This window comes from Gobio gobio, assembly GCF_949357685.1.
Source record: "Gobio gobio genome assembly, chromosome: 21".
Lineage (NCBI taxonomy): Eukaryota > Metazoa > Chordata > Actinopteri > Cypriniformes > Gobionidae > Gobio > Gobio gobio.
In genome coordinates this window covers 11,416,409-11,428,539 of record NC_137117.1, presented here as the reverse complement: position 1 = coordinate 11,428,539, position 12,131 = coordinate 11,416,409, and the positions used below count along the sequence as shown (strand labels likewise).

The 12,131-nt window shown below is 41.2% G+C and overlaps 1 protein-coding gene across 1 annotated transcript in view; it reads left to right on the top strand.

The window, feature by feature from the left end:
• The window catches only part of pfkfb2a (6-phosphofructo-2-kinase/fructose-2,6-biphosphatase 2a), a 45,170-nt gene that overhangs the window by 24,418 nt on the left and 8,621 nt on the right, over nt 1-12,131 (top strand). The window contains exons 12-14 of the mRNA XM_079803506.1: nt 9,427-9,556; nt 9,818-9,880; nt 11,953-12,017. Of these exons, the coding sequence (XP_079659632.1) occupies nt 9,427-9,556; nt 9,818-9,880; nt 11,953-12,017 (258 nt within the window). The remainder of the gene's footprint in view (nt 1-9,426; nt 9,557-9,817; nt 9,881-11,952; nt 12,018-12,131) is intronic.

Genomic DNA, 12,131 nt, shown 5'->3' with positions numbered 1-12,131 from the left:
ACAGTAAATATTATTATAATTTAAAATAACTGTTTTCTGTGTGAATATGTTAATGTAATTTATTCCTATGATCAAAGCAGAATTTTCAGCATCATTACTCAAGTCTTTAGTGTCACACGATCCTTCAGAGATCATTCTAATATGATGATTTGCTGCTCAACAAACATTTATGATTATTATATATTTTTTGTGGATACTGTGCATTTAGGATTCTTTGCTAAGTAGAAAGTTCAAAAGCATTTATGAAAGCATACAACAGGATTTATTTGAAATTAGAATCTTGTGTAACATTATACTTGTCTTTACTGTCACTTTTGATCAATTTAATTAATTAATATTTAAAAACGTTTCTATCATGGCGATCATGTTGATTGGCACAAATATCGATTTCGATCTTGATTCAGTATCAATTCATATGTATATAGCCTACTGTGTATATATAAGGAAAAATAAGTTTGCCTTTTTAGCATATTTTAAACTTAATGGTTAAATTATATTTGCTCACATTTATTAATATTATATTCCCTTGTGTGTGCTTATACAAGTATCAGTAAAAATATAAACGTTTTAAAATTTCACATTTAAAGAAATCTAGTATTTGAACATGTCAATATGTATCCAAATGCAAAACCTTAAAAATAAGTGAGCAGTTATGATCTGCAATACAATAATTTTGAGCAACTGGACTAGATACATGTATATTTATTAAAGAGCCATACAGGCACCTAGTGTGGGTAATGGCATCACAAGGGAAAATTATACTTTTTCCAGCCACAAAATGACTCTAATTTGCTTATTTGCATTGGAATTCTCTATTTTAACCTTAATTACTACACTAATTGTAATCTAAATAATACAAATATTAGAAGAAAAATATTTTAAGTGGTCATTAACCAGAGGTGGAAAGTAACGAATTACATTTACTCGCGTTACTGTAATTGAGTAGTTTTTCTGTGTACTTCTACTTTTTTAAGTAGTTTTAAAAATCTGTAATTTTACTTTTACTTAAGTATGTTTTGTTTTAAGTATTGTACTTCGCTACATTTTAAACCACTTCCGTTACTGGGTAAAAAGAAATGATACAAAGGGATGAAAATCGCGATCCGGAAACGACTGCATTGAATTGAAGGGCGGGAGAACGAACACGCAAAAATCACAAAAAGATGGAGACAGACGGACTGACAGACGTCAGACCCAGCTGAAAGCGAAACGCCGTCGTGAACCCCTGGATAGTATGGAAATACTGTGGATATAGACAAAAAATAGCCGGGTGTTGTCCTGGAGGATATCAAATTAGCAAAAAAAATGTTGATGCAAAGGAGGAAACACATAGAAAATTTTCGGGAACACCATCCCTCTGTGCAGATAAAGGTACGCTTATAACTTAAGGTCGAATGATTTCTGTGATGCAGAGGGAATCCCGGGAATCCTGACATGACAATTTAATTTGTAGTATAACGCAGATGTCACGTCAAAAACGCAAACAGATGGATGGCTGAATACATCAAAAGTAGAGCTGTACAATAAATCGAATCGCGACATGATCTATGAATATCAAAGCTCAAAACACTGCTATTTAAATATATGATCTTCTTGTTCTGTCTCTGTGGGAATAAGCAGCGCCGTTTCGTCTACTACATACTCAAGTACGCAATGCTCGTGGTGTTTTTAACGTCCCACAACCCATATTTGGACATGAACACATGAACATTTCCAAAGCTGATGTGAGACCCCCTAATGAGCATTTTCATCATTTTATTTGATTAATAACCATTGTCAAATACACTCTGAAACAGGTCAAAATAAACTCGTCAAAATAAACGTTTGGTTTAACTAGATGAAATTGTGACAGAAATATATTAGCCTACTATTGTAGGCCTACAGTAGAATACTTGTCAAAATAATAATAACAACAATAATAATAATACATAATTTAAACATTATTTAAGAATATATTTTTAAATCCATGGTTTTGCAGCGCTTTGCCAAAAAAATGAATGGATAAAAGTTTGTTACATTTTATTGGATTACCACCGTTTTGGTAATATATTTGTATAAAAATCATAAAAAGAAAAATTTCATAGGACTCTATTATTCTTAAAGTTGTTAATCTAATTCATAATAATTTATTTCATTTAGTTCAGACATGTTTTATTGAAATTTTAATAAACAAAACAAACAAATGGTTTCAAGTTTGTTGGAATAAAGCATTTGTTCAACCCCCCCAAAAAGTTTTCATTAATTTAACGCCCATTTTAAATGGAGATAATATTAACCATAATTATATAATACAGTTTATTTATTAAATAATTAATACCGTGATGCTGTGAAACTGATGTTTTCATATCGTGAAAATCTCATTCTATTACAACCCTACACGGGAGAGTCTCCCACCCCGCTGTTAAAAAAAGTACATTTTAAATGAACTACTTTTTACTTTTACTTGAGTACATTTTTAGACTGGTACTTTTACTTGTACTTAAGTACAATTTTATTGAAGTAATAGTACTTTTACTTGAGTAGAATATTTTGTTACTCTTTCCACCTCTGTCATTAACTGAGCATAATTATTGCACAGATAGTATTTAGTTCAAAAGATTGCCCCAAAATATTCAATAAATATTATTGAACTAAAATGTAAAACATTTATTTAATTACCACCAATGAGTGAGTGTGACCAATTACTAAGGAATACCTGAGGGATAAATACAAGAATAACATTAACGTTAATGTTGCACCTCCATCACTCTCCATAATAAAATAATACTGTAAATATGGTTGACGTAATAATCATTGCACACTATGCTGTGCTGTTTACCAAAAATTGCTGCAAATACCTGTATAGTGAAGCTGTTGTGTATCCGCTTAAGCCATTCAAATGCATTGACAGCGCTGGTTTGTTTGGAACTATTGAGAGCGCCATGAACCACGTGACCACGCGCCGCCGGGAGATGAGAGCATGTCGCAACGGCTCTGGCTTTAACTATTATGCCACATTAGTGTTATTGTTTGAATTTCGTATTAAAACTCTTACAAAATTAAAAGCTTATACTTTGTTTCATATCAAAACCGGGGTTGGCAGTTTGGCGTGAGTTTTACTTGGGCAGAGTGAGAGCATGAGGACAGAGCCTGAAAGGGCGTGCCTCACGCCAAATGCGGTTGAATGGGACGCACCTTGACACATGATGTAGGATGTAGGAGTAGCGTAAGCTCAGGTGAGAGTAGACGACCTCTGACCCGACACATGACGACGGATGTAGGAGTAGCGTAAGCTCAGGTGAGAGTAGATGACCTCTGACCCGACACATGATGTAGGATGTAGGAGTAGCGTAAGCTCAGGTGAGAGTAGACGACCTCTGACCCGACACAGGATGTAGGATGTAGGAGTAGCGTAAGCTCAGGTGAGAGTAGATGACCTCTGACCCGACACATGATGTAGGATGTAGGAGTAGCGTAAGCTCAGGTGAGAGTAGACGACCTCTGACCCGACACATGACGTAGGATGTAGGAGTAGCGTAAGCTCAGGTGAGAGTAGATGACCTCTGACCCGACACATGATGTAGGATGTAGGAGTAGCGTAAGCTCAGGTGAGAGTAGATGACCTCTGACCCGATGTAGGATGTAGGAGTAGCGTAAGCTCAGGTGAGAGTAGACGACCTCTGACCCGACACATGACGTAGGATGTAGGAGTAGCGTAAGCTCAGGTGAGAGTAGATGACCTCTGACCCGACACAGGATGTAGGATGTAGGAGTAGCGTAAGCTCAGGTGAGAGTAGATGACCTCTGACCCGACACAGGATGTAGGATGTAGGAGTAGCGTAAGCTCAGGTGAGAGTAGACGACCTCTGACCCGACACAGGATGTAGGATGTAGCGTAAGCTCAGGTGAGAGTAGGTGACCTCTGACCCAACGCATGACGTAGGATGTAAGAGTAGCGTAAGCTCAGGTGAGAGTAGATGACCTCTGACTCGACACATGATGTAGGATGTAAGAATAGCGTAAGCTCAGGTGAGAGTAGATGACCTCTGACCCGACACATGACGTAGGATGTAGGAGTAGCGTAAGCTCAGGTGAGAGTAGACGACCTCTGACCCGACACAGGATGTAGGAGTAGCGTAAGCTCAGGTGAGAGTAGATGACCTCTGACCCGACACATGACGTAGGATGTAGGAGTAGCGTAAGCTCAGGTGAGAGTAGATGACCTCTGACCCGACACAGGATGTAGGATGTAGGAGTAGCGTAAGCTCAGGTGAGAGTAGATGACCTCTGACCCGACACAGGATGTAGGAGTAGCGTAAGCTCAGGTGAGAGTAGATGACCTCTGACCCGACGCATGATGTAGGATGTAGGAGTAGCGTAAGCTCAGGTGAGAGTAGACGACCTCTGACCCGACACAGGATGTAGGAGTAGCGTAAGCTCAGGTGAGAGTAGGTGACCTCTGACCCAACGCATGACGTAGGATGTAAGAGTAGCGTAAGCTCAGGTGAGAGTAGATGACCTCTGACCCGACACAGGATGTAGGATGTAGGAGTAGCGTAAGCTTAGGTGAGAGTAGATGACCTCTGACCCGACGCATGATGTAGGATGTAGGAGTAGCGTAAGCTCAGGTGAGAGTAGATGACCTCTGACCCGACACAGGATGTAGGATGTAGGAGTAGCGTAAGCTCAGGTGAGAGTAGACGCCCTCTGACCCGACACAGGATGTAGGATGTAGGAGTAGCGTAAGCTCAGGTGAGAGTAGACGACCTCTGACCCGACACAGGATGTAGGATGTAGGAGTAGCGTAAGCTCAGGTGAGAGTAGACGACCTCTGACCCGACACAGGATGTAGGATGTAGGATGTAGGAGTAGCGTAAGCTCAGGTGAGAGTAGACGACCTCTGACCCGACACAGGATGTAGGATGTAGGAGTAGCGTAAGCACAGGTGAGAGTAGACGACCTCTGACCCGACACAGGATGTAGTATGTAGGAGTAGCGTAAGCTCAGGTGAGAGTAGATGACCTCTGACCCGATGTAGGATGTAGGAGTAGCGTTAAGTCAGGTGAGAGTAGATGACCTCTGACCCGATGTAGGATGTAGGAGAAGCGTAAGCTCAGGTGAGAGTAGATGACCTCTGACCCGATGTAGGATGTAGGAGTAGCGTAAGCTCAGGTGAGAGTAGACGACCTCTGACCCGACACAGGATGTAGGATGTAGGAGTAGCGTAAGCTCAGGTGAGAGTAGATGACCTCTGACCCGATGTAGATTAGATTAGATTAGATTAGATTCAACTTTATTGTAATTACACAAGTACAAGTACAAGGCAACGAAATGCAGTTTAGGTCTAACCAGAAGTGCAATAGCAGCAAGTGCAGGATATACAACGTTTGCATAAGTGCAGGACATGGATATGTACTGAGTATATATAAATATATCTATAAATAGAGAGATGGTTATTACTATAAACAGAATTTACAGGTGAATATGTACAGTGAATAATATACAGATGGTTATTACTATAAACAGAATTTACAGGTGGATATGTACTATGAATATAATATACAGATGGCTTTTACTATAAACAGAATTTTACAGATAGAGGTATACAATGATATGTTAGGCTAAAATGAGGAATATGGCAGTGGATTAAGGTAGTGCAATAAATTATGGACAGAAGCTATCCGAAAAAAAAGTGTAAAAGTGCAGTGGAAGTGATTGCATATTACAGTTAGAAGTACGGTGCAAAATACAAATGTAAACAGTTGGTACTGTAAAAACAGTCGGCAGTGCAAATGAGCATAATCCAGTTACGGTATGGTAGTGCAAAATGCATAAGTAAACAGTTGTTACTGTAATAAACAGTCGGTAGTGCAAATAACAAAGTGAAGGAAGATGTGAGGTAGGAGAGTTAGCAGTATATGAGGGGAGTGGATCAACGGGGGTTTGAGTTCAGTAAGGAGACAGCTCTGGGGAAAAAACTGTTCTTTAGTCTGCTGGTCCTGGTCCGGTGGATCCTGAAACGCCTGCCGGAGGGCAGGAGAGAAAACGGGCTGGGTGCGAGGAGTCCTTGAGGATGCTGTGAGCTCGATGCAGGCAGCGTTTCCTCTGGATGTGCTCGATGGCAGGTAGTGGAGTCCCTGTGATGCGCTGGGCAGTTTTCACCACCCGCTGCAGTGCCTTGTGCTCCGCAACAGAGCAGCTCCCATACCACACTGCCACACAGTTGGTCAGGATGCTTTCTATTGCGCAGCGATAGAAGTTCACCAGGATAGCCGAGGAGAGCTGATTCTTCCTCAGTGTCCTCAGGAAGAAGAGGCGCTGGTGAGCCTTCTTGACCAGGCTGGAGGTGTTGGTCGTCCACGACATGTCCGCCGAGATGTGGATCCCCAGGAACTTGAAACTGGAGACACGTTCAACAGCCATTCCATTGATGTGGATGGTGTCGTGTGTGCCTCTTGACTCCTTCCTGAAGTCCACGATGAGCTCCTTCGTTTTGGTGGTGTTGAGGAGCAGGTTATTTTCGGTGCACCATGTGGCCAGGTGCTGGATCTCCTCCCTATAGGCAGTCTCATCGTTGTTGCTGATGAGACCAATCACCGTAGTGTCGTCCGCAAACTTGACGATAGAATTAGATCCATACACAGGCTTGCAGTCGGCGGTGAAGAGGGAGTAGAGAAACGGGTTTAGCACACAGCCCTGTGGTACACCAGTGTTAAGAGTGATGGATGTGGAGCAGGTGAATCCTGAACGAACATTCTGGGGTCTGTCAGTTAGGAAGTCCAAAATCCAGTTGCACATTGAGGTATTGATACCCAGGTCTCCAAGTTTGGCTATTAACTTGGTTGGGATGACAGTGTTGAATGCTGAGCTGAAGTCAACAAACAGCATGCGTGCGTAAGTGTTTTTATTGTCCAGGTGAGTGAGCACAGAGTGCAGTGCCATGGAAACGGCATCCTCTGTGCTCCTATTGCTGCGATAGGCAAACTGGTGTGAGTCCAATGTGGACGGTAGAGAGTCTTTTAGGTGTTCCAGGACCAGCCGCTCAAAGCACTTCATGACGATGGGTGTGAGTGCTACAGGGCGGTAGTCATTAGGGCACCTCGGGTTAGAGTGTTTTGGCACTGGCACAATGGAAGTGCGTTTAAAGCATGATGGTACAGCTGCTTGGGCAAGAGACAGGTTGAAAATGTCTGTAAAATCCTCAGTGAGCTGCTCCGCACATGCCCTGAGAACACGACCAGGGATGTTGTCTGGTCCAGCAGCCTTGTGCGCGCTGATCCGGCTCAGTGACTTGCAAACATCTGTGGTGGAGAGTGTGATTGGTGGGTCAGCTGAGGGTTTGAGCTTGGTGGCAGTTTCTCTGTTGTCTCTTTCAAAGCGAGCATAAAAGTGATTTAGCTCGTTCAGGAAGTTGACATCAGTGGCTGCGGGGGTGGAGTGGGGGGGTTTGTAGTCACTGATGGCCTGGATGCCCTGCCACATGCGTCGAGGGTCAGAGTTGGAAAAGTGACCCTCTATCTTTAGCTTGTAGCAGTGCTTGGCCTTTTTGATGCCCCTCTTCAGGTTTGCTCTGGATGTACTGTAGGCTTGTGCATCTCCTGATCTGAAGGCAGTATTGCGTGACTTCAGCAGGAGTCGCACTTCCCTGTTCATCCATGGCTTCTGATTTGGGTATGTGGTGATCTGTTTCTGGGTTGTAACACTGTCAATGGTGGTATTGATATGATCCAATACAGAGGAGGTGTAGAAGTCAATGTCCGTGTGAGCGCCACTGGTGGCTTGAGAAGCAAACACACTCCAGTCTGTGTGTAGAAACCTTTCCTGGAGTGTGGAATCAACCCCCGCAGGCCACACCTTGATGGTCTTCACTGATGGCTTCACACGGTTGATGAGGGGTGCATATTTGGGGATGAGGAACAAAGAAAGGTGATCTGACTGTCCCAGGTGGGGGAGGGGTGTCGCAACGTAAGCACCAGCCATGTTTGTGTAAACATGGTCTAAGGTTTTGTTTCCTCTGGTGTGGCAGGAAACATGCTGGTGAAACTTGGGTAGCACTGACTTTAAGTTTGAATGATTAAAGTCACCTGCAACAATAAAAGCAGCTTCCGGGTGATCAGTCTGTTGTTTACTGATGGCTGCATGAAGTTCTTTCATAGCAAGCTTGGCATCAGCATCCGGGGGAATATAGGCTGCAGTTATAATGGTGGAAGTGAACTCCCGCGGTAGATAAAACGGTCTACATTTAACCATGAGAAACTCAAGATTAGCTGAACAATGACTCCCAACAATAGCAGAGTTTGTGCACCAAGCTTTGTTAATGTAAATGCACAATCCACCACCTCTGGTCTTACCGGAGCCATCTAATGTTCTATCCGCCCGGAGCGTGTGGCATCCCGCTAGCTCAATAGCGGTGTCCGGTATTCCGCCGTTTAGCCAGGTTTCCGTGAAGATTAGGACGTTACAGTTCAAAAGTTTCTTGCTGTGTGTGATGCTGAGTCGAATCTCCTCCATTTTGTTCACTAGCGACCGTACATTGGCAAGGAAAATACTGGGTAAAGAGAGCCGATGTGGGGTTAGCCTTAGCTTTAGCCTTAGCTTAGCTCTCAGACCTCCGCGTTTTCCCCGCCTTTGTTTACGATCTCGGCGCCGCCTGCGAGCACTTCCGCCCGGCCGGGTAGAGTGCATAGCCTCGGGTGTCCTAGCGATCTCAGGAAGGAGTCGAAGATTGTCCATAAAACTGTCGGAAATTCGCAAACCAATATCCAAAATCTCACCACGTGTGTACGATGTTAAGGCACAACTATTCTGAACGAACAGACCCGAGATGAGCAAGAAAAATACCGCAAAATTGCAGAATCTGGAGAGACCTAGAGCCTCGCGAACTACTCGCGCCGCCATCTTGGATTCTCCATCTATAGGATGTAGGAGTAGCGCAAGCTCAGGTGAGAGTAGATGACCTCTGACCCGACACATGATGTAGGATGTAGGAGTAGCGTAAGCTCAGGTGAGAGTAGATGACCTCTGACCCGACACAGGATGTAGGATGTAGGAGTAGCGTAAGCTCAGGTGAGAGTAGATGACCTCTGATCCGATGTAGGATGTAGGAGTAGCGTAAGCTCAGGTGAGAGTAGATGACCTCTGACCCGACACAGGATGTAGGATGTAGGAGTAGTGTAAGCTCAGGTGAGAGTAGATGACCTCTGACCCGACACATGACGTAGGAGTAGTGTGGTTTTGTTGACAATTAGGGAGATATTGTTATCCTGACACCACTTCATTAAGTCAGCCACTTCTCTCCTATATGCTGACTCATCTCCTCCCTTTATCAGTCCAATGACTGAACTTTAAGCTGAAGTGTGCCGTTTCTTTTAATATTAAAATACTTTCTCCTACCTCTGTTTAATATGTCAACAATAAGCCATTTGTGTCCCTCTTCTCTTGCTGTAGTCCTATCAGGACCTGGTGCAGCGGCTGGAGCCAGTTATCATGGAGCTGGAGAGACAAGGCAATGTGCTGGTCATCTGCCACCAGGCCGTCATGCGCTGCCTCCTCGCCTACTTCCTGGACAAGAGCGCTGGTACGTCCCAAATCAAATCATAGCAGGGCTCTTGTGACTCCCAGATAATGAGAGACACGAGTATGTCGGTTTCTGACTGCTAGTGTTCAAGTTATAAGCATCCAAAGAAATTATCCTGTAACAAACTGGGATAACGTTTATGATTTTTCCCTGAGCAAAACTCCCTCTGTGCACAAACCCTTTGACTCAATTATGTGTTTATAATCAAATAAATATGATTAATATTGTCTTCTCATATTTAAATGTGCTTGTATTGTACAGATGATTTGGCGTATATGAAGTGCCCCCTCCATGCGGTCATGAAGCTGACACCAGTGGCTTATGGTATGTGTTAATTTTCATTCACAAATGAAAAAAATAAATATATATATACACTCACCTAAAGGATTATTAGGAACACCTGTTCAATTTCTCATTAATGCAATTATCTAATCAACCATTCACATGGCAGTTGCTTCAATGTATTTAGGGGTGTGGTCCTGGTCAAGACAATCTCCTGAACTCCAAACTGAATGTCAGAATGGGAAAGAAAGGTGATTTAAGCAATTTTGAGCGTGGCATGGTTGTTGGTGCCAGACAGGCCGGTCTGAGTATTTCACAATCTGCTCAGTTACCGGGATTTTCAAGCATAACCATTTCTAGGGTTTACAAAGAATGGTGTGAAAAGGGAAAACATCCAGTATGTGGCTGTCCTGTGGGCGAAAGTGCCTTGTTGATGCTTGAGGTCAGAGGAGAATGGGCCGACTGATTCAAGCTGATAGAAGAGCAACTTTGACTGAAATAACCACTCGTTACAACCGAGGTATGCAGCAAAGCATTTGTGAAGCCACAACACACACAACCTTGAGGCGGATGGGCTACAACAGCAGAAGACCCCACCAGGTACCACTCATCTCCACCACAAATAGGAAAAAGAGGCTACAATTTGCACAAGCTCACCAAAATTGGACAGTTGAAGACTGGAAAAATGTTGCCTGGTCTGATGAGTCTCGATTTCTGTTGAGACATTCAGATGGTAGAGTCAGAATTTGGCGTAAACAGAATGAGAACATGGATCCATCATGCCTTGTTACCACTGTGCAGGCTGCTGGTGGTGGTGTAATGGGGTGGGGGATGTTTTCTTGGCACACTTTAGGCCCCTTAGTGCCAATTGGGCATTGTTTAAATGCCACGGCCTACCTGAGCATTGTTTCTGACCATATCCATCCCTTTATGACCACCATGTACGCATCCTCTGATGGCTACTTCCAGCAGGATAATGCACCATGTCACAAAGCTCGAATCATTTCAAATTGGTTTCTTGAACATGACAATGAGTTCACTGGACTAAATGGCCCCCACAGTCACCAGATCTCAACCCAATAGAGCATCTTTGGGATGTGGTGGAACGGGAGCTTCGTGCCCTGGATGTGCATCCCACAAATCTCCATCAACTGCAAGATGCTCTCCTATCAATATGGGCCAACATTTCTAAAGAATGCTTTCAGCACCTTGTTGAATCAATGCCACGTAGAATTAAAGCAGTTCTGAAGGCGAAAGGGGGTCAAACACAGTATTAGTATGTGTTCCTAATAATCCTTTGAGTGTGTGAGTGTGTGTGTGTGTATATATATATATATATATATATATATATATATATATATATATATATATATATATATATATATATATATATATATATATATATATATATATATAATGAAACTATAACAAAACCATACATAGTACATATTCACCAATTTTTTTTTAAATAAAACATGCATATACTATATATATATATATATATATATATATATATATATATATATATATATATATATATATATATATAATTTCACTTTTTATATATAGTTTTATTTATTCATTTATGTTTTTTAGGTGAATATGAATACGTATGTATGGTTTTGTTATTAAAGTTTTACATTTTTATTCTTTAAATTTTTTTATTTACATTTTAAATATATGATCTAAATTTCTTCCATATTAAAATAACTATTACTATTAAAATTAAATTAATATTAAATAAATTAAATTAGAAATAATAAAGAATTATGTGTGTATATATATATGTTTATCTATTTCACATTTATTTTTTTTAAATATTTGATCTACATTGTTAACATATTAAAATAACTATTAATAAAATTAATAGTTAATTTTAAATAAATTATATAAGAAATAATAATAAAAAAATTCTAAAATATGCGTGTGTATGTATGTATTTATGTTTTTTATATTTAATTTTACAATATTACATTTTAAATATTTGATTTTAAATTAAGTTATTAAAATAACAAATGATAAAATTTTAATTAAACAAATATTAATTGAAACATTATAAAAAATTATATATATATAATTATCAATATTGTTTTTTTGTTTTCTTCCTTTTACAGGCTGTAAAGTTGACAAGTTTGACCTGAAAGTAGAAGCTGTAAGCACACACCGGGACAGACCACTCGTAAGCAAACATATAACATTTATCAGATTTTTGCCGTTTGTTAAAGCAGCATCACTGTCTTTACTAACAACCATTTACAAACAGGCTGTTTCTCATCTTCAATCTTCAATCAGA